Here is a 25,779-nt window from a genome sequence, read left to right as displayed (position 1 = left end):
AAACTCAAGAAGAGAATAAGCAGGAGGAAGTGCTGTCTGCAGCAGCAATTAACGGTTAAACACGTTTTACTGAACTGAATTTTACACTGGAAAATGTGGAGGTAGAACATAATAGCAATTGCAATGATGTCTGAATTGCAATTATTGAATACAACTGCAAACAAATAAAAAAAATCTCGGACGAATGGACAGGATTCAGGCGTGAAGTGTTTCCAAGTCCGCGGTTTTCAGAGCGTGATTTCTCCAACTAGGCTAGCTACCTGGATCAACAACCTTGTTGGTCGCGGAACAACATTCAAATCAACCAATCAGAATTGAGGGATAACTTTTCAGGAAATATCTGTTTTAGGCTTATGATCAGAGTTAGGTGCTTTTAGGAATAAATTATGGTTAGGTTTTGGTGTAGGGATTGGGTTAAGTATAGGCTATATTTTTGGACAGTAATTCTGATCAAGGATCAACAAAAGATGTTGATCCAGGAACATATCTTACCTACATTGCAAAATCACGGCGACCTACTTGAACTGTTTCCACAGCTATTTTTTCATGTCCGCGGGTTTAAGCGCCCCCTTATTTATGCAGTTTTTACCGAGGGATCCCCTTAGAAACTAAATTCAACTAGTTTTGAGTAGCAATTGTTGTTTTGCATGCGAAAACTTGGCAATCCTGGAAGTACAGTATAATCGGGCGTGCATTGTTATTGGTAGATCAGTACTTACTGAACTGAAACAGGAGAAGCTCTTCTGTAGGAGTTTTGTAAAAATAAATAAATAATGGATCGCTGGAAAGGCAGGGTTGCTCTTGTCACTGGAGCTTCGGTGGGAATCGGAGCCGCAATCATAAAGTCTCTTGTCCAGCATGGCATGAAGGTGGTCGGCTGTGCCAGAAATGTGGAGCAGATAGAGGCAATTGACAGTATGCGTTTGTAGCAGAGGAAGGCTGGTTTTTGTTCTATTGAAGTTCTGTTTATCTTTTTACAGTTTGACAGCGCAAGTTTGATGCTTTAAATTGGAGAAAAGGTGCAAATTTATCATTAATTCTCACATCATGTTTCAAACAATAAGTCGTAAAGGTTTGGAAGAACATTAAGAAGAGTAAATGGTGTCAAAACCCAACAATGAATTTACTATCATTATTTACATTTGACACCTCTGGTTGATCATATTTCAATAATCTTAAAGCTCCAAATGCTTTACTATTCCCTCTTCGTTATAACCTACAGCGTTTCATGTCACACATGCAGGACAAAGTTCTAAATATTGGTATAATAATTAACCCAGTTATACCAATTTGCAGGTGTCACAATTTTTGCCTGGCCTGCCATTACTTGCTGTTCAACTGGCAATTTTCTTAGCTTTGTACCCCTTATGAAATGTAAATCTCAATGTGTCTTTTTCCATTTGCAGAAACTGGCAGCAGAATGTGTCAGTAGTAGATTCAGTGGCACTCTGATCCCATATAAATATGATCTGTCTGTAGAAGACGACATGTTATCCATGTTCTCCTGGATCAAAGTTCAGCACCAGGGCATTGACGTGTTAGTTACCTTCATATTTTGCAGGTGCATGTCATTGGCCTGTCAGTGTGCACCCGAGAGGCTTACCAGTCCACAAAAGAAAGAAAAGTTGATGATGGTCATATCATATATATTAATGGGTACTCTAATGATTTATTGGATATTATATACACATTTCATTGCTACCTGTGCCATGCACCAGACAATTTAGTATCTTTAAATATCTTACTGTTAGTATGTGTGGACTCCTGGCTTATTGGAGACGGAGTTAACCTACCAGCTCTTTAGTCAAAACCCAGAAAAGGTTGCTGCTACCTATAAAAGTATAAAGGTATAGACCAATCTTGATACTTGTCCACAGAGCATGATATAGGTCGTTGTTTACATTTTTAATATCTAAAAATCATATTTGCAGTGCCTGCAAGCAGCTGACATTGCAAGCGCAGTTGTGTATGTCCTGAGTGTTCCTCCTCATGTTCAAGTAAGCTTCATCCATCACTGGAGAAACAATTGTGTGGTTAATATTTGCTGTCACATCATCAGTGTTCTGAATATGAAATTAATGGGGTGTTTTGATGATGATAATTTGTCAGAAATTAGAATAATCACTGTTCTTTGGTTTGCAGTGATATAGAATCAGTTTGAGCATCAGTGGAGAAATTCTGCATTGTATTTTCTAGGAATAATCTTGTTTTAATGATTTAATGGCCGAATTGTTAAATATAATAGTTTGTTTCTGTCCTCTTGTGCAGATTGGTGACATTGAGATCACACCAGTGGAGCAGTAACATGAGCAAATAAATGGGATCAAGCTTCTCTGACACAGTGTGACAGTGATGAAGTACAGAACAAAAAAAATAAAAAATTATTATTATTGTTCCGTTTACTAGTTTATTTACTAATAATAGTACATTTGATATCATTGCATTCACAGAGTGATGCTTCTGTGCAAACTTTATCTCTGAATTGGCAGCTCAGCATTGCAGGGTTGCATTGTATCAATGGTTTTAATCAGACTTCACGATTAAGTTATTGACCTCCGTAACAAAAAAGTATAAACCTTGGTAACCCTTTTTAATTACTTAAATTTTATTAGTGCTGTGTTTTATGGTGCTTTTTTGTTATTCTTAAACTTTGGTAGAAACTACCAAATAGCTTTTTAATCTTTCAGGTTTTCTCAGAAATCAAGGATGACCTACTGCCAGAAACTACTGCCAGTGTTTATTATGCAAAGAGCGTAAAACAATAGCCTTTTAGTAAAAGAGTCTGACACCTTGTTTTCCTCTAAAAACAGTATAGTGAAGAAAGGTATTTAAAAGCCAGTGTTACTTTCCAATGTATTTATAGTGTAAATGACAATCATTCAACTCATTTTTTAACTTAATTGCTTTCATTTTATACTTTAGCTGTAGCTGCTTGCGACCCAATGTTTTGTCCTCATACATGATTGGGATCTCAAGTTAAATTACCTAGCAACCAGAAATGTTAAAACCAGCCCTGAGTATAAAATGTGTGTTAAGGCTGTGAGGGAAGCATGAAGTGCTTGTGGTTTTGAAGTATTCTGCTAAAAATTTTCAAAGTTCATTCAAATCATTTTGCTTTAAACCAAAAAGCCGGATTAGTTATCGAGCCACTTTTTGTACTTTTTACCCGTTTTCATTTAGTCGAGATCCTCTGCGGTCTTTAGATGGTCTGTCTCAGCATGTGGACAGAACACGCAGTTGCTCAGCAAAAACCTCTTGTTCTCATGGGAACACAGTCCCACCCTCTTAACCCCATTTCTATGACCGCAACTGTGCACTGTGGAAACAATCAGGAATTGTCTTTTATGCTCTGTAAGTGATACTATTGTACTGTTTTTGGAATGTATATTATTTCATAATGTCTACACGCTCTGAATGCTGGATTATTATTCTGTGTCTGGGAACCTGGGAGCTGGTATGAGACTCCACATTGTTTTAACACACACTCGTTCGGAAACTGCCGAGTACAGCGGGGTTGGGGAGGAGGAAGCTGGTCTGATGCAAGATGGTGTGATGTACCGCTCAGGCCATAATATGAATAAATTTGGGTGGTCCCTCATTTGAATATTGGAAATATTGAAAAATGAAACATATATACGTTCAATGGCCCCAAATTTAATTAATCAAGTCCTAATAATGAGGTCCGATCCTCCAAACCCCATAATTCACATTTTCATGTCTAGACCTCTACATAAATTAATTTTGAATATTTAAAAGCAGCTACTTCATATGCATTGTGACACTGATTTAAATCACATCTTCCATTGCATATTTCAAGAACACGTGAGGATCAGCTGATGGGAGATTTGAGTTCAGTGTTACAATACTCATTTAATGTCGGACGGTGGGTTAGGTCCCTAAAGCAGATTATCCTTTGAGAAGAATGTGAACCTTAAGTCCACTGGCGAAAACCTAGTAAGGCCAAAGTCTGTGCACTCAGTGCACTCGCTAGATTTTTTTATTTATTTATTTATTTTTTTAATACAGGAGAGCAAATGCTGTTATTAATCAGGTTATCTAGAGGAACACTTAATACTTCATTTATTAAAAACAAAACCCATCCTATGAAGCAGAAGAATGTTTTCTCAAACAATTTTATGGGAAGGAACACCAGTTCTCTTATTTAGTTTATTCAGCAATCATGTCACGAATCACATGCTTCATAAAAATGATCTGATCTGTCAGTCTACCATCAAGGGAGCTATAAAAACAGAGTAGATAAAAACATGCTGCTTATTAAAACAACGTTGCTGCATATCGCATGGCAGCCTAGAAGATAACCAACCATTTGGAGCTTCTTGAATTTCACTCTCTCTTAATTTTCCCACGCTTTTCTCGGTTTCCTCGCTCCTTGCTTCTCTTCATATTGGTGTCACTAGGTCTGCGGGTTGCCTTGGACGGAGTGTTAGTGTGTAGAAGAGGAAACATTGGTGTTGTGTTTATCTCTGGACCCTTCAACTGAAACCCAGTGTCTTTTTCGATCAGATTCGGGAGGGGTGTTGTGTCTGTAACGTCAGGCAGAACTGCTTCATAGCAGATTTTGATTACACGCCTTCCTTTGTTGCTTCTTCCACTGGTGTCCTTCGAACTATCTGTCGGGTTTTCAAGTGGGTCTGATCCCAGGCGCTCTAGTACGTCCGCTGGCCAGACAGTTGCAGAACCTGTGACCAATATTGGATCCTGAGAGCTGATATCACGAGCTGGTTCTTCTGTAGAGGAAACAATGATTTTCCTCATTCTCTTTCTTCCTAGTCTATGCCTCAAATTTGGCCTTTTGGTTCTAACAATGGGCGTTTTTAGTGTAGTAGTGAATACAGGTCCCTTTTCTTCCATGTACTGTGTAATTTGCGTCACTTTGTTTCTTACAGCGCCAGCTGGACTCTCGGTGGATGACGTTGCGAGGCTGACACCATCAGAAGGACTAGTCGAGAGAGTTTCTTCCTTGAAATAAAATTGGGTGGCCTCTGTGGAAGGGCTGTTTTTTCTTTGCTTTTTCTTTCCGGCTCTTTGTCTCAGCTTAGCTCTGTTCTTATCGCGGAGAGCTGGGGTAATGTGAGCCGCAGGTGAGGAGGAGACTAACTCTGTGTCGTTTGCTTGTCTGTGCTCTAGAATCTCTGGTTCTTTATCTGTCTTTATTGAGGTGGCATTGCTAGCAGCATCCTGATTTTCGTTCACTGTCCTCCCAGGATCATCTTTCATCATCTTATTAGAATTTCCTACAGAGTCTAGCTCACTGTTCATGAAATTATTTTCTTTGATGCTAATCTTCGCTGCTTCCTCCGCAAAGTTGTTCTTACCCATGACCTCCTCTGTTTGACCGTTCGACGGCACACTGGCTGTTCCTTCGTCGACCTTTAACACGGCATCAAGTTTTTTATTCTTCTTCCTGCCTTTACCCTTTCCTCTTTTCCTCTTGTTCTCTTTTTTCTTCTTGCTGGAATTTTTCTTCCTCTTCTTCTCCGATGTCTGAGTTTCTCCTTTACCTGTGTCTGCGGACGAGCTTTGAGAGGTGGAGACTGTGGCGAGCACTTTAATGAAATCCTCTGCAGCGGTCACCACGTTCGTGAGCGAGGGCTCTTCAGGGGTGGTGGTCTTTGATTCAGGGAATGACGACTGTGTTGTGCTTTCAGCGTTCTGATTGTCTTCATCTGACTCTTTCTTCTTAGGAGGAGCGATAGTCAATACGTCAATAACATCAATGCCTCCAAAGTCATAAGCGTTTGATTCTTTAATCACTGCTACGGGAACTCTGTCATACTTTTTACACCTTTATGATGGAGAGAAGAGTTCAAAATTGCATTAATTTGGCTACTGTAGACTGTACACTAGTGTATATGGAAGGATTTAGAACTACACAGAATTTGATACTTACACCCCATACCAGTGACGCTCAACACACTGCTCTTCAAATGAAAACTCAAAGCAAGGCACTTCCATCACATTAAAGAAAGCTTGTCCGACCACTCGGGATGAAGTGTCGTTGACACGTCTCAGGCATTCCTTTAAGCTGTAAGATGCAGATATAAGTGTTCATTAGCTTAAATTAATATGGAGATGATTTCAAATTTCAAAATGTCAATTTTTTTCAGCATTGTACATAATGATTTCGATTTGATTGCAGCTCTAACATCAGTTTTTAAAAAAGAACTTTCATTTAAAAAAAACATCAAAAATTGGCAACCTGTTTTTTATTTTTTTTATTTTTTTTTACTTAATATATATATTACGTTTTTAAAGTAGTTTTAATTGAAGTAGGCATCTAGCTTGTCATGCTGCTGTCATCCATTAAACACACATATTCTGGACCACATCAAACTTACGCATTGTCGCAGTCGCAGTGGCTAAGGGAGTGCCATTTAAAGTTGGTGTATCCATAGTTGGAGGAAAACGCATGGATGACGTATGGGCAGTGATCGTGAACGCGACAACATTTGTCGGTCTCTTCGAATTCACCTGGGGGGGAATCACATGCATAAACACTTGCTACAGTACGGAAATTCAACATTTACTCAAGTCAGTGAATTAAAGTCAACTTACCTAACTGATCATAATGGTCTGCGATGTTTCCTGCACCACACCAAAGTGTCCCGGGATAAGTGAAGCCTCGCTTGGTTCGCGTCTTTTTATTGTTCGCCGCGTCAGAGTTCGGCTCTTTTGCTTGTTTTCCCGTCGCGATGACGTTTCTGTCGCCTTTTGGTTTCAACTTGTTACAGTTCTCCTTCGCTTCGGACACCCCTGTCAAACTCATCTTCAAATCGGAGCTCATTTGGTTTCTTAGCCCAAGTCTACAAACATGCATGAAGGATTTGACTTGCATTTCGTTTTGGATGACAGAGCAGTCCAGCAGGCGGCCCTCAGAGTCATGCACAGAGCGAACCTCTTGAGCTCCATCGGTGACCTGATGCAGGAGATACTCTCCTACAACCGAGCTTTTGGCGCAAAGAGTGTTGTTGAGCATGTAAAAGAGCTCTTTGCTCAATTTCTCTGCATCTATAGCTTGGTCTAAGAATTCACCCTTAACAAAGTTCCTGTCTAGATAAGACAGAAACACGAAAAACACGGACCACATCGCGGCGGGCGACACTTTCAGCACCACGGAGTCTCAGACAGCACCACAGCCTCTCCTGTCCTTCGAGAACCGGCTTCTTTCACCGGCTGCCGTGGGTTTGAATATATTCCCGGTCAATGATGGGAGGAGCATGTCATTTAACTAACCATTTCCTCCTCCAATGAACATGAATACACTAATGTGCATCTGTTTCCTCCTCCTGTCATCCGTGTGGCAAGTGTTCATTGTGCAATGATTTCCGATGGATTCTCGTTTCCAATGGATAGAGCATTTGCAAAAGGCAAATTCGTATTTCTCTTATTTGCGAGAGGGAAAGGTTGCAATGCAAAAGCTAACAAACAATAGAGTAAAAACAATACTACTTTAGCTACATCACATCGACAAATACAAAAGCACGATACAGCATAGTTTTCTAAATAAAATGCAAACACAATTTGAGTGTAGGCTCTTTTTAATCAAGTCGTGTTTGGTGTGTGCACGCGCACCGGGATATGAATGGCGGGTAATGGATAGCCTATGTGTGTTTTGACCGTAAGTAACCCCGTCGCTCCCCACACCTCGAGTTTTACTTTGGTGACGCCGCGAGGAGGAGGTTCCTTCGGCGCTTTCCATGGTAACAAGAGATGGGGTGATCCTTCCGACCCAAAGAGATTGGGCATTCTAATTTCACAAAAGGAATGGGTAGTGACCTATTGAAACAGTGGGCTTTTTCAGTTCACACCAGTGCAGATCTCCATGCAGTTAATGAACTGCTTTTCCTGTGGATCTTAACTTGTGGAGACTTTAACAGACGCAGGCGCCAAGTGAAAAAGAGTCATTTGAGAAGAGAACGCACGTTTGTCCATATGTATATATATTTTGCAACTGTACATGGCTGTTGCATTCAAACAATTAAATATGTAGCTTCCCATGGCTGTATTAGTTAGAAAAAAAGATCATGTGATTAAAATTGTCCATTCCGGATGAGATTTCTTTGAACTCATTATGATTTATTAAGTTAGCCTATCTAACAATTGGCACAAGACTGCTGAAAAGGGTACAAAAAACAAACTAATAAAATAACCAAACAAATCAGGAATTGAGTATGTGCAAGTCCAAAAGCAAAATATGTATGGTCGGTTTCCAAAGAGTCTCCATTGAGTCCAACAGTGGGCTTTGGCAAAGAAATCGGATTGGAAACAAATGATGTAAAACAAAATCACAAGAGGCAACATGCAACATTGTTGGAAAATCCGCCCGATGTAGTAGGCCTATTAATTTAATTCTCATTAAAAAGTTTGGCCTGGATATTAATCAGCGCGTGATCCGCATAGGCCTACCTGGCGAACTGTTACTTCACACCACACTGTAATTTTGTAATACGCCTTTTCTTTCAAATGTTTATGATCTACAACATTTCTAAAACGATGGCATGACAGCGCAAAACTGTGCTCATTATATCTGGTGTACAGAGGAATCCATTATCTTAAACTGCACATGATTTTCAGATATACATATAAAAATTTCCCTATATTAAACAAGGAAAATAAAACAGCTGCTCAATCAAGATGTCACATATGAGAAATCTCTGCAGAAAATACAATGTAAAAGACCAAAAGATTCAATAATAAAATTGTCCATAGAATCATAATTGTGATCTTTTGTGGATCATATGGATGTTCTGTATTAGGCGAGTCCTGCATAATGAGGTGGAAACTCAGTGGAATTTCAATTCATTGGAAAGGCTGCTCCTGGCACCTTGCACTTAAAGACGCTTATAGTCGTCTAAGCTTTTTGTATCAGGTTTCATTATTATTATAAATGTTTTCCATAGTTAGCCTACTGCCATTTATATAAGCAATTAATGAAAGTTATATTCATATGCTATCATCTTAAAAGAGTGTAGCCTATAAGAAGCTTTCAGAACCTATCTGAACCTTTTTTTCCATTTTTTTTTTTTGACGGTCATTAATTGTTGTAACAATAAAAACTGTAGCTATTTTTTCAAAATTATTGTTAGGCTACCTAAATGCGTTTCTGTTAGCATACATTAAAGATTAAAGATCATATGAATTGAATTCTTTCCATTTTAAATTCAATATTCATACGTGATTTCTTACAGCATGTTGTAGTTCTTTTTGTTTTCTTTATCACAGGTAAATCCAAAATGTCTGAAAAAATGATTTGCAAATTATTGAAAATAAAATTATTGCAAAACCTAATTTTGGCCCGACTTAAATACATTTTCAGTATATATGTGTGCATATGAACGTGTGTGTACATGTCTTTCTATCCCAATTGGAACTTAAACCTGAACTTATGAGGTTAAGTTAGAAATCTATATATATGAATAAATGTGTATACAGAATTAGTTTTTTTTTTTTTTGAGAATTTAAAAATGCTGAATGTTTTCTGTAAGGCGTACTGTGGTGTGGAGCGATACAGCTACAGTTGCATCTAAAAAAAATGTTTTAATTCTGATGTTATGACTTGCTTCTTAGGAAACTTAAAAAATCAGTATCTCAAAAAAATCTCCAAAGCAGGTTTAATTATGCACTCAATACTTGGTTGGGGGTCCTTTTGCGTGAATTACTGCTTCAATGTGGCGTGGCATGGAGGCGATCAGCCTGTGGCACTGCTGAGGCGTTCCTGAAGACCAGGTTGCTTTGATAGTGACCTTCAGCTCCTCTGTATTGTTCGTCAGATGTTACTTATCTTCCTCTTCACAATGTCCCATAGATTCTCTGTGAAGTTCAGGTCAGGTGAGTTCCACTTGGAAGTGGTTGTGTCACTGTGGGCAGGTGCTAAAGTCATGCTTCAAAATGAAATCAGCATCTCTGTAAAGCTTGTCAGTAGATGGAAGCATAAAGTGCTCCAATATCTCCTGGTAGATGGCTGCATTGACTTAGACTTGATAAAACACAATGAACCAACACCAGCAGACGCCACGACACCCCAAATAATCATTGACTTCAGAGACTTCAGACTGAACTTCAGGCAGCTCGGATTCTGTGCCTCTCCAGTCTTCCTCCAGACTCCAGAGATTTCCAAATGAAATGCTGAATTTACTTTCATCTGAAAAGAGGACTTTGGACCACCGAGCAACAGTCCAGTTCTTTTTCTCCTTACCCCAGGTGAAATGCTCCTGATGTTTTCTTCTGGTTCAGAAGTGGCTTGACAGCTGTAGCACTTTTTCTCTGAAGACGTCTGAGCGTGATGACTCTTGATGCACAGACTCCAGCTTCAGCCCACTCCTTGTGAAGCTCTCCCAAGTTCTTGAATCAGCTTTTCCTGACAATCTTCCCAAGGCTGTGGTCAGCCCTGTTGATTGTGCACCTTTTCCTACCACACTTTTCCCTTCCAGTCAACTTTCTATGAATATATTTTGATACAGCACTATGTGAAAAGCCCACCCTTTCAGCAGGGATCTTCTGTGGCTGACCCTCCTTGTGGAGGGTGTTGCTGATTGTCTTCTGGACAACTGTAGAGTTAATAGTCTTTCCCATAATTTTGGTCACATGTTCTAACCTAGCCCAAGAATTATACTCAAAATTAATCAAGTCAAGTCAAGTCTGCTTTATTGTCAATTCTTCCACATGTACAGTACATACATACAGAGAATTGAAATCGCGTTACTCTCAGACCCCCGGTGCATACAGATAACACTTAACAGTAGAGCCTAAAAATCTAGATCAAACATAAAATATAAAATACTATAGTATAAATCCAGTGGTCTCTCCAGAATGGAACTTTTTACAGTTCCCCAAAAGAGACAAGAGGGCTGGTACCTGCCTCTTATGGCACCAAACACAAATGGCCAGAAGTTTTTATGGCTTGATCCATCAAGAATATATTGCAATTTGCAGTTAAACAATCATTCTTGTTGCACGCCAAACTTTTCTCAGTGTAGACCTATGCATGTACGTTATTGAATAACCTAGCTTTAAAACTGCGTATCTTGAAGTATTTTCTGTCACTCCTAACTGATCCAGGCACTGTCAGATTGTGTAAACTACTGGAAACTAATAGAAGAGTCTGTTAATGTGGTAAAGCCAAGTACTGATGTATGTAAACTCATATATTGTCACTGGTTGAAAATGCATAATCAAATTCATCTTTTTACATATCATATTTGCAGTGATTTGTGATCAATGATCAGTCAACTCTGTATTATTTTACTATATAATCCCATCACATAATGACTGCTTTTTGCGTTATTGATGCATCTGATTCTTAGTGACAGAGCAAAATCTGATTCTGATATGTGATAACGTCCCTTAGGTCTGTGGGTTCTTATAGTAGACCAGTGGATTGAGACTGGAGGAACTATGAGAACAGCTATCAAACTGGTGGAGAATCAATGAGCTACTGTTGTGGGTGAGCATAAAAGAGCTAATGCAATAAAAACAAAAGTGTTTTGAGACCTGATGAACTTAACTGCTGCCCCTTACCTGAAAGCTTTGTATCTTTATATGTTGATTCTCCCTTTAGGGCACAATTAAGATACTGACTGGCGAGAGATTATTGACATTTTTGTAACATTACTTGCTGCAAGATGCAACACAAGGGATTTTGACAGCTGTTTTCTGTGAGTGTGTTATAGCTTCTATTCACTTAAATATTCTATAAATATTCCCACTGCATTCCAAATAAGATGCGGTCTCAGATTGACAGTCAATACCTGGAGTCTTTTAAGAACTTTAGAGGTTAAAAATAAAGAAATAAGGGGAACATTTAATGTATTTTTTTTTTATTTTAAAGGGATTTTGCCATTGAATCATTTGCAGGTTGTGACAAAGATTATTGTATGAGAATAAGGATGAATCTTGTGAAGACTGTTCTTTTCATTTCAATTGAAATGGATTTGATCCAGTACATTTTTCACGTTTGAAGCATTCAGTCATATTGGTCATAAATGGTCTGTTGTTGTTACACAAAATACCAGTAGAGGTCGCTATCAGATTGTAATTACTCGCTTGAAAATGTTAAAATAATCAATAATAATGAATTTCATTTAAACCAAAGATTTGATCAAAATATTAACAGTATTAAAAACAGTATTTCATAAAAAAAAACATTATTATGATATATTAACACATTTGTGTAAACATTTATGGAGAGGTTTTTAAAGAATTAAATAAATGGCTCATTTAAAGAGTCACAGGAAACAAAGTATATAAGCCCTAATACTTTTAAAATATTTAAAGCAATAATTTGAACAAGTACCAAAAAAATTCTATATAACTTTTAAAGAAAAATTACCTTTTTAATAAACAGGATTTTTGATATAGAAAAATACATGTATCACTATTATTGCTTTTTGTGCAACTCATGCATGATCCTCTTGTGTACCTTTTAAAACCACGACTGATTGTAAACTAAGCAAAATGTGAGATAAAATGCATTTTTGATGAACAATTGAATAATCACTTATTAATGTGCATAAATCCTTTGGGTAAACCGAATACTGCTTTGCCACAAAAAATGCAAACCACAAGTTTTCCAACAGAGGAATGTTTTCTTTCATCCAGCAGATATTCAGTTTCACCCTATGAATAACAAACCACGCTGCTCTGTGCACAGTCACATATGTGGAATACTGTCCATCCAACTTTTCTATCTTGTAGATTCTCCCAATGTATGTGTATGTACATTTGTGTGTATGTTTTGCTTTGGTATGTTGGTGCAAATGTTTGCTGTCTTTACTGACAACAGTTGGTCTGTTTCTTCTTGGAAGTTGCAGACATGTTATTTGAGTTGCTGTTGATTCCTGTGCGGATAAAATAGAGTTCAATTTAAATTCAAAGACAATGTGATCATATATACTATTCTTCAGTGCATCTTTTTCTACAGATAATCACTGCTTCATGATCTTTTATATGTAATAACTCTGAAAAGACTTTTCTCTATTCATGAATTCAGAACAGTCAGGCAGGGGAACCAGTAATATTTCATGAAAATACAATTCCAATGGATTAAATAATGTTGTAAAGCAAGAGTTCACTTAAAATGTACTCATCCTAAGGCCGTCCGAGATATAGATGGGGGGGGGGGGGCGGGGGTTTGGAGAAATTTAGCATTACATCAGTCCAAACAGCTGATAAAAACATCACAATAATGGTGAACAAGTGATGCAATGCTACATTTCTCCAAACCTGTCCTGATGAATAAACAAGATTGAAGGCGAGTGCATTTAACAAATGTTAATTTTGGGCTGATCTTTAATGTACTCACGAACAACTTCCCCAATACGTCTGGATCCAGTTTTCTCCAGTTCTGCCAGAACATTTGCCTCAAACGTTAAAGATGCCACTCTGAAGAAAAACTCTCTTACATTCTCCCCTACAGTCACAGAAAGAGTAACTCATCTAAATAAACAGTAGCAACCAATCGAGGGTTTCCCAAATACTTTGTGACTTTGTAATTCATTATTTACACAGAATTGATACAAATCCCGTTAACATATAATACACTGTAACAACGTCTGTAGTTAGGATCTCACCAGACAAGGCGGACACAGCCCAATACTCTGCTTTCATCTGATCTGCCAGTTTAACAGCATCCTGCTCAATTAGTGTATACTGTGCAGGAGACTGCAGCAAAGACACACATATATAAATATATACATAAAGTATATGGGAGAAAACAGTATTGGATTATGCATGGCCATGAATTTTAATATAAAAACATGTAAGTGTAATGTCAATTCAAAAAATAAAAAAAGGAGAAGATCACTCACACTCAGATCTTTCTTTGTGCCTACTAAGAAGAGTAATACACTGGTAGGATCATTCTCTTTCATTGCGTCCTCCAGCCATTGCCTTTAGAAGAGGATGATACATTTTCAGTGCTTGAAGCACGCTGTGTATCCGTTAACCCAGAGGGCAGAATAACTGCGATGATGTCATTTACCTCGTATGCTCCAGTGAAGCCACATCAGTCAAATCAAACACAATGATGACAGCTGTAAAACAGGAATGGGGAAATTATATCAATAACTCAAAGGTAAAAAATACAAAAAATATTATTATATTTTCATTACTTTTACCAGATTTAGATCTATTATATATTATAGTGTATACAGTGTCAAATATTGTTGAACAAAAAATTATATACTTTTTTAAAAATAATAATCCAGTGAGTCATATACCCTGAGCTCCTCTGTAGTATGTAGAGGCAATGCATTTAAATCTCTCCTGTCCTGCAGTGTCCCACCTGAAAAATTCAAACAAACACTTACTTGAAATAATTCATAAATAAATCGAAAATACTTGTTTTAGGGACTGTCATAAAAATGCACTTACAGTTGTAAGCTGAAAGGGACCCCAAGAACTTCAAACCTCTCCATTTCAAAGTCCACACCAATGGTGGCCTTGTAATTTTTGTCAAAGACATCTTTACAAAATCTTATAAAAAAATTAAAAAAGTAGATTAAATTACTATATTCAGCCAAACAATAACTGAAAAGCAAGCTCAATTCTTTGATATGGCTATTCAACATTAACCGGTTATAGTTTCGCTCACCTATTAATCAGACAGGTTTTCCCCACCGCAAGATCACCCACTACAATGACCTTTGAGATCTTAAACCTACTGGACAAAACAGGGGGGGGGAGGCACAGAATAAAACAATGCTGCATAAACCATCCAAACAGTTCTGAAAGTATCCTCAAAAGACTGTTTGAACAGAAGACATCATCCCACCCCACAGTTCCTGTCCTCTGCTGCTGACAGGCCGTCTTCACCTTCCCGTGGAACTCATCCTCTGTGTTCAAAGCAGCACCTTTGCTGAAGCACTACGACAGGAGTGAACATTAACACCCATTACTTCAGTAAGCGCTCGAGGAAATGGATTCAGATCGGTTCGGTTGGATGGGTTTCAGAACAAACGATGACTTGAGCATCAGTGAATTGTGTGTAAAGGATGTACCTTGGGAAGCTGGCTGATGATGCGGTCTTTCCGTACAGGGGGCAGTACACTCATGATGATGCTTCTGCAGGAGAAACACAAAGTTAGGAATCACAGCTTGGCATTTTGTAACATGGCACAGCATTAAGGAAGAAATGAGTAATGGCTGCTCAGAATGAGGCTAACTTGCAGGTTTAAAATAAAGGTCTATCTTTCAGTTTAGCGCGTTACTCGTATAAGTGTAACAGTCATAAAACAACGAACATGTCAGATTAGTTTTAATTTAAATAGCCTTGTTGCATACTAGAGCTGCATGGGTGTTGACTCACTAATCGGTATCTGTTAATCCTACAGTAAATCTGAGAACAAAGAGAAAACCCTAATTTGTGGCAAAACCTTTCTGAGGTCTCTTTTTATACTTTTGGGGCAATACGTGCGTCTTACGCAGGCCTACATAAGTATTAAATATAATAGTTTTATGACTGATGTAGCCAACATAAACATTTTTAAGAACAAAAGACAGTCCATTCTTACTAGTCGAACACAATCCGTGCTACAAACAAACGTGTCGCGTACTTCTTACCTCAGTACTTTATGTTTCTGTGAATTATGTAGCGCTAGTTTCCGGAGACAATGACGTTTGAAACGACTTTAAGGAAAGAAGAATAAAAAGGAAAAGAAACAAAAGAGAGGAGGGGGTATCAGGCGTTTTCTAGCATTCAAGAATCGAGAACAGTTTCCAAGTTTCTGAAGAAAACGGCAGGATATCCCGACCGACGGAAGCGCTGTGAGCGGCGGACAGATGGACTCGTCTGCTCCAGTCCCCCGGTCTCACCCCACCAAAACCAGGAAAGAGGGATAGAAGACGCCTCCTACAGTCCCCAGCGTTTTCAGATCGGTTACAACAGATATAACACGGTTGGTACTGTACTTTTCTTCTAATACTGTGATTACTAAGGTACTAATGATGTTACGTTATTTTAAGGCGCAAACGTAAAAAAAAAAAAAATATTGAAATGACTTTAGAAACATATATATATATATATATATATATATATATATATATATATATATATATATATATATATATATATATATATATTTTTTTTTACTGTAGTGCTATTTTTAAATAAAAATAAATTAACACTTTCATTCAGAAATTATGCACATGACAGTAAATACATTTTTTTAAATCCAGGCCTGGTGAGCATAGGGGACTTCTTAATAATAATAATAATAATAATAATAATAATAATAATAATAATAATAATAATAAATTCTTGACGACCCCAACCCTTTTCAGCATTAATGTACAACCATGACAAAAAGTGCTATCAGGATTGGAATGAGAGGTAGAGTTGAGTGTCATCAGCATAGCAGTAATATGAAAAGCCATGCTTCTGAATGACAGAACCTAGAGATGCTATGTAAACAGAGAAGAGAAGTGGTCCAAGAGCTGAGCCCTGAGGCACCCCAGAAGCAAGAAGACAAGCAGAAGCCCACAAATTGTGATCAACTCTGAGAACTAATAAGGCAGGAATGGACCGGCATCAGTAAGGATTTGGTTATGGTTATGACGAACAAGGATCAGCACTTTTTTTTGCAAATAAGAGCCTTTAAAACGTATGATATGATTATCATTGTTTTTCAGTATACCGTAGAAACATGGAAAAAAATAATCTACAAATACCAAAGCAGCAAACTTTGCAAAACACACAATTTTTTCACAGCCAAATCTATTGGCAATGACTGTATATTTGTCTTACATTGTCATCATTAGTTAAAACTCTAGAAAATTGCTTTCAAAATAGATTTCATCGTAACACAATACTACTGTAGTTTATTTACTGTTAAATCAAACACTTAAAAAATTAACTTTTCTTAAACTTTTACTCTTAGACTTTATCAGTTCATTATAATATAATGTTTGAAAAAAGCTCGTGATAAATCACTACATGTTCATAACTAGCATGTAACTGGCCGTTTTTTAAAGCTGTGCAGTAAAGCCTGCCGTTTCTTTCTCAGCCACCAGAGAGCGCCATATTGCAACGCCATAAGTTCTTCTCTACTGTTCTCCTGATAGATTTCAAACAACACACTAGACACACTAGCAGGCACCGTCACATGAGAAATGAAACGAATTTGTCATCAGTTTTCGAATTTTGAAAAATGGCGACAAGAAGGTTTTATTAATATAATAGTGTTTCAGGGACGCAAAAAAATTATCTGCATACCTATCATGAATGAACCAAGCAGAGAGAAAGTGGTCATCATTCACAGCACAGAATGGACCAGAGAGACAACCAGGTTCAATGTGAATTGGTTGAAGTGTAGAACAGCTGAGGAGAAGAGGAATGAAAAGAGAACAGTTGATTTGGAAAACAGTGAGTATTAAAACTCTCAAAAAATGACAGTGTAGCCTATTGTTTTTGTATGTTGGGAAGAATTTAATGCATCACAAGATTGCCTTTACATATGGGGAGATTTTGATTTTCAGATTTTGATTCGTCTGAGCACAGAACAGTTTTCGCTTTGCCACAGTCAATTTTAAATGATCCTTGGCCCAGAGAAAACGCCTGCACTTCTTGATCATGTTAAATATGGCTTCTTTTTGGACCTATAGATTTTTAACCGGCAACGGCGAATGGCACAGTGGATTGTGCTCACAGACAATGTTTTCTGGAAGTATTCCTGAGCCCGTATTGTGATTTCCATTAAAGTAGCATTCCTGTATGTGATGCAGTGCCGTCTAAAGGCCCGAAGATCATGATCCAGTGTGGTTTTCCTTCCTTGACCCTTACGCACAGAGATTGTTCCAGATTCTCTGTGATAACTTCAAACTCTTCCTCTTCCTGTAGCTCAATTGGTAGAGCATTGGTTGCACATCAAGCACAAGGTTGGGGGTTCGATTCCCTGGGAACACATGAAAATTGATAGCCTGAATGCACTGAATGTAACAAATCCACTTATTGACCAGTATCCTGATTTCTGTATCTGTTTCAGGATAGTGCACTTTTGTTGGGGATCTTGAAGGAAATCCCAGTTGAGCAGATGACGTGTGATGAACGCCTCATGGCCCAGAATGAATGGCAAGTCTTCAAGTTACTCAGCCACCCCAACATAACTGAGTATTATGAAAACCTCCTTGAGGACAAGGCGCTGATGATCGTAATGGAATACACTTTCTTCACTCACGTTTTGATGGTCACTTCATGTGTTCCGACAGTTTATTCAAGGAACAGAATTCAGAATATTTATTAATTTGATCCAAAAGTAATTCTGTATTATTTAAATGATAAGGTATGGTTGCATTGGTTGCATTTGTAATTTTAATACGACTATTTTGTATGCATTTTGAATTATGATTAGAAACAACATGTATGTAGTCAATAATCTTAATATCTTTAATAATTTTGTCACTGTATGATTATTGTAGGTGGAACCCTGGCCGATTACATGCAGAAGCGCTGCAACTCCCTGTTAGTTGAGGACACCATACTACACTTCTTTGTTCAGATCTTACTGGCCCTTTATTATGTGCACAGTAAACTCATCCTACATCGGGACCTCAAAGCCCAGAAAAAGACTTCGGAATCTCGAAAATTATTGTCAGCAAGAGCAAAGCCTATACTTTAAGAACCTCACCAATTATTAGAATTTGACTGTATGTGATGTAGTTACAGTTGAAATCTTCATTTTCACGACAGGTTGTGGGGACACTGTGTTATATCTCTCCAGAACTGTGTGAAGGAAAGCCATACAGCCAGAAGAGTGACATTTAAGCCCTAGGCTATGTGCTTTACGAGCTTGCTAGTCTCCAGAGAGTTTTTGAAGCAGCAGTTAGATTTTCTTACTGGTTTGAAAGAATCTGAACATCAAAAATGACTTTGTTCATTAAATGAATGTTGAATGACAAACAAAGGAACTCCTCTGTTGTCAGAATCTGCCAGCTTTGGTGCTGAAGATCATGAGATCATGATCACATTTCAGATCGTTACAGCCCAGAACTGAGACAACTCATTCTTAACATGGTAATCTGGACCCATCCAAAAGACTCGACTCAATGAGATAATGGCTCATCCCATCTTAGGCCATTGCTTAATCTCTACACTGACATAGGCAACATCAAAATGTGCAGGTAGGACTTTATCATTTTAATTTTAGCGCATTTAATTGTATTGTTTGGGAAGTAATTACTGTACGGTGTTAAGAACTGTAAATGCATTTTACTTGGCCATTTTTCATCTTAATTTCTTTTTTATTATTTTGTTTACAAAATGTGTACTGTTTTGGACTTGGGTTATGTATTGTAAATGCATTTTGTTTGGCCACTTGTTATTAATTTTCTGCTACATTTGATTGTACTGTTTTTGTTCTTGGTTTAAGTATTGTAATTGCATTTTGTTTTATTTCATTTTATTATTTTATTACTTTTCTACTGCATGCAATAGAACTGTTTTTGCACTTGTATATGCATTTTGTTTGGCCACTAATTTAGCTTTTTTTTGTACTGCATTTAATTGCATTCTTCTTTGACATGTTATGTATTATAAATGCATTTTGTTTGGTCACTAAATAGAAAACTATATACTTTGTTTGCAGGCCCTCCTTATTTGATGAAATGATTCTCTACACATTCTGTTGTACAGACAGGCTCTCATGGCAGACCTGGTGGACGTGTAACTGGTACCAGACCCAGGGGTGTCACCAACATGAGCAGATGCAGCCCCAGTTTATCTCCCGCTTCCTGGAAGGACAGTCTGGTGTCACAATCAAATCTGTCTCACGTGGCGATCTCTTCACCACCTGCCTAAAAGGTATGCTTCTTACAATCCAGAATTTTCCATGCAGGTCTCAGCATATTGTTGTGATGTCAGATTTTTCCATCCATATTGCAACATAAAACCAAAACAAAGAAAGTTTGCATGTCCATCAGATGCTCTTTTCTTCAGTTATTAGCCTGAAGCTACAAAATGGACCTGTCTGTGCGAAATTAAACACAAAGTAATTTAAACATTTGTGATAAAGTTTGAAAGGAGGCAGTAATCACCCCTTTTAATGATCCTTCCTACAGAGCTCATTAAGCACCATTTGTTCAGACTGCCAAAGCTAATCTCTTGTCCCTTGGCACTGTAGCACAGCGGTGTACATTTGTGTGCGTCTCTGAGGGGAATCATTATTCACCAGTAGATACAGAGGATTAAAGGTCCTCACTTCCAGCTTCTCATCTAGTGGTTTGCACTGACGGAGGAACACTTGTTTAATTCTTTGTCTATTAGCAGCAGCTATTATAATCTGCTCTATCTGGTTTTGCAGACAGAGGTATAATCATGACATTTGGAAGAGGAAGCAATGTCTTGAACATGGAAACTTCAAAGATGTGGCACAAGTAGAGTTCGACAACCCAGTATATAGAGACAAATTGTTTCACAATGGAATGTTTAGCGATGCATGCTAAGCAAGCAAATTAAACAAACTAATCTTAAACATTGACCTCAGGGATTCACAATAAAGATGATCTGCTGGCCTGGGATCATTGATATTGTTAGTTAAAACTACTATGGTAACACTTTACAAAAGGTTAATCAGTTAACATGAACTAAGAATCACCAATACTGCTAGTTAATGTTAATTTCAACATTTACTAATGCATTATTAAAATCAAGAGTTTTGCTTGTTAAAATTAGTTCATGCACTTTTAATTAACATGAACTGACAACGAATGACTGTATTCTCATTTACTACCATTAACAAAGATGAGTAAATATTGTTATATTTTGTGCATTGTTCATTCAAGTTAATTAACTAAAATTAACTAATTGAACCTTATTGTCAAGTGTTGCCACTATTTAAAACAATAAAATGTTTACGTTAACTGAAATAAAGCTGAAAAAAATACGAATATTAGATGAAAAGCATAAAATTGGAAATGCTGCTTTGGCAAATAAGTGGAATGAATTAAGTTTAGGTAAAAGTACTAATATTACTCAAACTGAAATAAAAAATAAATTAAAACCCATTATAAAAGCTAAAACAAGACTAATTAAAGATAATTAAAGACTGCAGAGTTTCGGGCCGATTGACAGAACTTTGACTTGACCTTTCGGGTTTTACTGTACATGATTGATGTACATTTTTCTTAAACACGGAAATTGTATATTTATTAATTTAGCAATGTCTGTTCAAGACCACATGTATAAATCTATTTTTAATTGTATTTGTGGTTCTTCATGATGCCGTCTTGTATTCAGCCCACAGTGGATGCTCTGCTGGGTTATGAGTTGGTTCAAGCGTCTTGTGGAGCGTCGCATGTCCTGGCCGTGACCAGTGAGTGAGAGCTTTTCTCCTGGGGGCGAGGAGACAACGATAAATGAGCAACATCAATTGTCACTCAAACACTGTGTTTCTTTGGGTTTCTCTTTGTACTCTTGTAGACAGCAGCAGCGCCTCCAGGCAGACCTGGCATTTTATGCTCCATCCTCCTCCTCCTCTCTCTCTCTTTCTCTCACTCTCTCTCTATCACACTCACTCTCTGTTATCTCCTCACCGACAGGCCAGCTGGGATTGGCCACTCAACACTGTCACAACTGCCCGCAGCAGGTGAGTTTGCTGATTCTGGCCTGCGGGAATGACAGGTACTCAATACATCCTCTCATATTACACCCAAAACACATGAAAAATATTATGTTACTTTAATAAAAAATATCTTGTTTAGGGAAAACACAAGTCGACAGCATGACGATTTATGATGAATAAAATTATAGTGACAAAATGACAATTTTATAATGTGATGTGTGATCAGGTGATTTTGTTTGGATGTTTATATATATATATGTATATACACAGATGTACACAACCGTTCAAAAGTTTGGGGTTGGTAAGGTATATTTAAATGTTTTTTGATTAAAAGTAAAAAGAAAAATTTTGTGAAATGGTATTACAATTTGAAATAACTGTTTTCTATTTTAATATATTTTAAAATGTAATTTATTCCTGTGATGTAAAGCCGAACTTTCAGCATCATCACTCCAGTGTTCAGTGTCACATGATCCTTCAGAAATAATTCTGATATACTGATTTGCTGCTGGGGCACGTGGTTATTAAACAGTTTTTGCTGTTTAATAATTTTGTGGAAACCATGATATATTCTTTGAGAAAGTAAAAAAAAAAAAAAAATTTATTTGAAATAGAAAACTTTTGTAACATTGTAAATGCTGGTACTGTCATTTTGATCAATTTAATGTGTCTTTGCTGAATAAAAGTATTTATTTCTTTTTAAAAAAACTAACTGACCCTAAACCTTTGTGTAGTGTAATGTGTGTTTGTGCTTAAACAGTGGTTGTAGAAAGATATAAGACCAACATGTCAGAAAAAAAATAAAAAAAACAGGATCACTGAGATGGAAAAAGGATCAACCCCTTGTTTCAGTATTTTGTTGAACAGCCATTTGCTTTAAGCGTTTATTCCGTTGGGATTTATCTATGTCTCTACTAACATTGCACATCTAGATTTTGCTATATTTGCCCACTCTTCTTTGCAGAGCTGCTCAAGTTTAGTTGAATTTGATGCAGTCTTCAAGTCATTTCACAGATCTTCAGTGGGGTTTAAATCTGGGCTCTGACTAGGCCATGCAAGGACATTCAGCTTTTTCTCCTTCAATCACTGTGTACTCAGTTCTGCTGTGTGCTTTGGGTCTTTGTCATGTTGGAAGATAAACCTTCTTCTGTTCTTAATGAACACATATATTTTATATATAAATAATATAATTGTGTATATGTTTATGACAATTTGGAGAAAAGTAATGCCACAATACAAAATAAAAATAATAATAATTGTCTTAAAATAGGCAAAAAGCTAAATATATTTCAAATAGATAATATTAAATAATACTAATAAAGTAATCTAATCTAATATAACACACACACACACACACACACACATATATATATATATATATATATATATATATATATATACACACATATATATGTATGTATATATATGTGTGTGTGAGTGTATATTATATAAAAAAATAAATATTTTTTAATTAAATTACATTTCACCTGGCAACCAAACTATACAGGCAACTAAAATAACGGCAATGCAGTTCAGACAAGGCTGTTATCAAGGCCTTAACTGCTTCAGACACAGAATGTGCTCTAGTGGGGGCAGGTGGGTTAATTAATGTGACATGTGGCTAAAGGTCAGAATGTAACCCCGACTGTGTCCCAGAGGCTTACAAGACTCCGAAGACCTTTATTGTTTCATGTTGTCTTTGTTCATTCATGAATCTTACAGGATCTGACATGCAAAGAAACACAAGCACAAAGATGTCATTCAGCCAAATGATGTTCAGGATTGTGATTAAATGCTCTGCTGCTTGATTCGGCAGAGGGGGAAGTGTTCACCTGGGGTAAAGGGACATGTGGTCAGCTTGGATGGAAAGAAGAGGATGAGAGCCAGCCTTACACTGTCACGTCAGTGGCTTGTTGCCATGGAAACACACTGTTGGCTGTGAAATGCAATGTGTAGCCATAATTTCTTTTATGAATGTAAACAGTTCTTGAATAGATATTTAATGTAATTATCTACTGTTGATTTGGACTCACAAAGGTTGCTAAAACCATTGTTAAAACCAGCTGAATATATTCTCGCTCATAATTTCTCTCCTCAGCATTTTTTGAAGAGTCCGTTTCAAAGTGACATCACTTCCTCTGCCCAAATTCCTGCACACACTCGGCAGGAGAGCAGCTCAGCTCCTGTCCAGGAGCGTGTGGATTCATTAAGACTTTGTTTATCATGTAACAGACACTGTGTGTGAAGCTTTTTATAACGACAGCAGCAATAATAATAATAATAATAATAATAATTATTATTATTATTATTTATCATTGTAAATAATGGCTGATTTCTCAATTAGGTCAGACTGCCTTGAAGAAAAAAAAATGAAACATACAAAAACAATAACTATGTGAAGATAATTATGTGCTGCTTATGTTGACACATAATAGAACAATAACTGAAAGTGTTAAAAACACAATTTCTATAGTGTATCAGAAATATGTGCCTGGGACTTACAAAAATAAATGATTTAAAAAGCATGTTAATTAATATTACTACCTGTTAATTAAATTATATAATTATACTGTAACAAGCAGTGTACCCAAAACTACTATTTTATAGCTAGAACAATCACAATACATATTAATATTAATGCATATCAAAAAGCATACTCGTACTCAGATGAATACCATCAACATGGCAGGACACACAGAGCTCGTGCGTCCATCATGATGTAATTCTTGTGCAATATGTGATGCTCACAAAGTGTCACTAATGTAGCGCGCGCTTTTCTATGCAAAACACAGTAAACGTTGACGAGACTTTAATATGTTTACACGAAGACGAACCATTTAATAGTCTATCTCGAATAAACTATATAAATCTAATTCCATCACCTTTTGTGCTGTTGTTCTGTTGACGTAATGTCTGCTCTTGCACGGATCTCGCGCGCTTTCCACCGACAGAGGGAGTCGTTTGCCTAACTTTTTGCAACCTTTTGTTACCAAAAATCCAGTTACTGCCTGTGAATGGATGTTTTTGATAATGAAAATGTTTTTAATAAATATTTTCTGCACTTTTTATGTAGTATTATTAGTTTACGTTCTAAATTTGCATTTATATTAATGTACATTTATTATTTTTTAATATTAATGTAAAATTGTGAAGCAGTAGGCTACAACTGCTATACAGTTATATTCAATTCAGGCTGTGCATAATGAGGAGAGGGGATTTGAATATAAGCACATATACGTTTTCATACAATCTTGTGTTAAGCACAAAGACAGCCTGCTGAAAATAAATAAATACAAACATTAATGCGCAAGCTAAAAAGAAGTTTGGCTGCATTTAGATGGTCTTTCAGCCTGGTCTTAGCTAATTTGCAGGCTGGTTTTAGAGGAGATTTGACCACTTCTTTAGCTGGTCAGACTGGGAGATGGGCACTTCTGATGAAACAGTTAAAACCAGCCTATGCTAGTCTTAGCTGGATTAAGCTGGTCTTCAAGCCTGGCCAAGCTGGTGTTCATCTGGTTTTAGCTGGTTGGTCAGCTTGTCTTCTAGCATGAGACCAGCCTGAGCAGCTGATGTGGTCAAAACTTATCTAAAATCAGTCTGCAAACCACCAGGCTAGACCAGCCAAAACCATCTTAGGCTGTTTTTATCCCAAAGTGATATTTTGTTCATTATTTTTAACTTGACAAAACAAATAATACCACATTTGAATAAAAAGGTTGTGAGAAGACCCTCAAGACAAATCCTGAAAATTATTTACAGTAAAGCATTTAAATAATCCCCTTACTTGTTACAATCCTGTACAAAACTGTAAATAAACCTGACTCTCTGATTTCTGCCAGTCTGAGAGAGATTTAAATTAGGCTCCTCCCTCACGCATAGTGGGTGGGGCTTTATATGCCCAAACAGACGTGATCCGAGCTTTGTCTCCAGGCTGGCTGTCAGTGTTGCTCTCCACAGGCGCTGTGAGCGTCTCCCTCTCATTTTGATTCATCGACAGCCTCTTTCTCACACACAGCTCGCTGGGTTTAAGCTGTCATCCTGATGCTGGATAGAGCCGTGTTGCTCGAAAGAGACAGCTGAGACTGAACAATACCGACGGGAGTATTGTGTGTCTTCGGTAAGTGAATATCAGCTTTCGTGAAGGACTCTTTCCAAGCGGAGGACAACGAAAGACAGTTCCTATAAACGCTTACTGTAAACCTCAGCA

The 25,779-nt window shown here is 37.3% G+C and overlaps 2 protein-coding genes and 1 pseudogene across 3 annotated transcripts; 1 reads left to right on the top strand and 2 right to left on the bottom strand.

Moving 5' to 3' along the window:
• Positions 1 to 773: 773 nt before the first annotated feature.
• LOC113058282 (dehydrogenase/reductase SDR family member 11-like) lies at positions 774 to 2,304 on the top strand (annotated as a pseudogene).
• Positions 2,305 to 4,153: 1,849 nt separating this feature from the next.
• Positions 4,154 to 7,229, bottom strand: LOC113058280 (uncharacterized). The gene is made up of 4 exons (XM_026226043.1): positions 6,577 to 7,229; positions 6,360 to 6,492; positions 5,912 to 6,046; positions 4,154 to 5,806 (listed from the first exon to the last, which is right to left on the bottom strand). The coding sequence occupies exons 1-4, from the start codon at positions 7,106 to 7,108 to the stop codon at positions 4,345 to 4,347; spliced, it is 2,262 nt and encodes a 753-aa protein (XP_026081828.1). The 5' UTR covers positions 7,109 to 7,229; the 3' UTR covers positions 4,154 to 4,344.
• Positions 7,230 to 11,816: 4,587 nt separating this feature from the next.
• On the bottom strand, positions 11,817 to 15,828 carry LOC113058279 (ras-related protein Rab-34-like). Of its 2 annotated transcripts, none has more exons than XM_026226041.1 (11): positions 15,580 to 15,828; positions 15,018 to 15,081; positions 14,792 to 14,883; positions 14,612 to 14,680; positions 14,392 to 14,493; positions 14,238 to 14,302; positions 14,000 to 14,051; positions 13,827 to 13,908; positions 13,590 to 13,680; positions 13,322 to 13,429; positions 11,817 to 12,857 (listed from the first exon to the last, which is right to left on the bottom strand). In XM_026226041.1, exons 2-11 carry the CDS (start codon positions 15,069 to 15,071, stop codon positions 12,790 to 12,792), a joined length of 783 nt encoding a protein of 260 aa, XP_026081826.1. In that variant the 5' UTR covers positions 15,072 to 15,081; positions 15,580 to 15,828; the 3' UTR covers positions 11,817 to 12,789. The 2 variants fall into 2 exon arrangements, with proteins under 2 accessions (XP_026081826.1, XP_026081827.1); XM_026226042.1 differs by having other exon boundaries at positions 14,612 to 14,677; positions 15,580 to 15,826.
• Between the last annotated feature and the right edge of the window lie 9,951 nt (positions 15,829 to 25,779).

This window comes from Carassius auratus, chromosome 40 (assembly GCF_003368295.1).
Source record: "Carassius auratus strain Wakin chromosome 40, ASM336829v1, whole genome shotgun sequence".
Classification (NCBI taxonomy): domain Eukaryota; kingdom Metazoa; phylum Chordata; class Actinopteri; order Cypriniformes; family Cyprinidae; genus Carassius; species Carassius auratus.
Note: the sequence above shows the minus strand (reverse complement) of the source record. Positions and strands in the feature narration are given on the sequence as shown.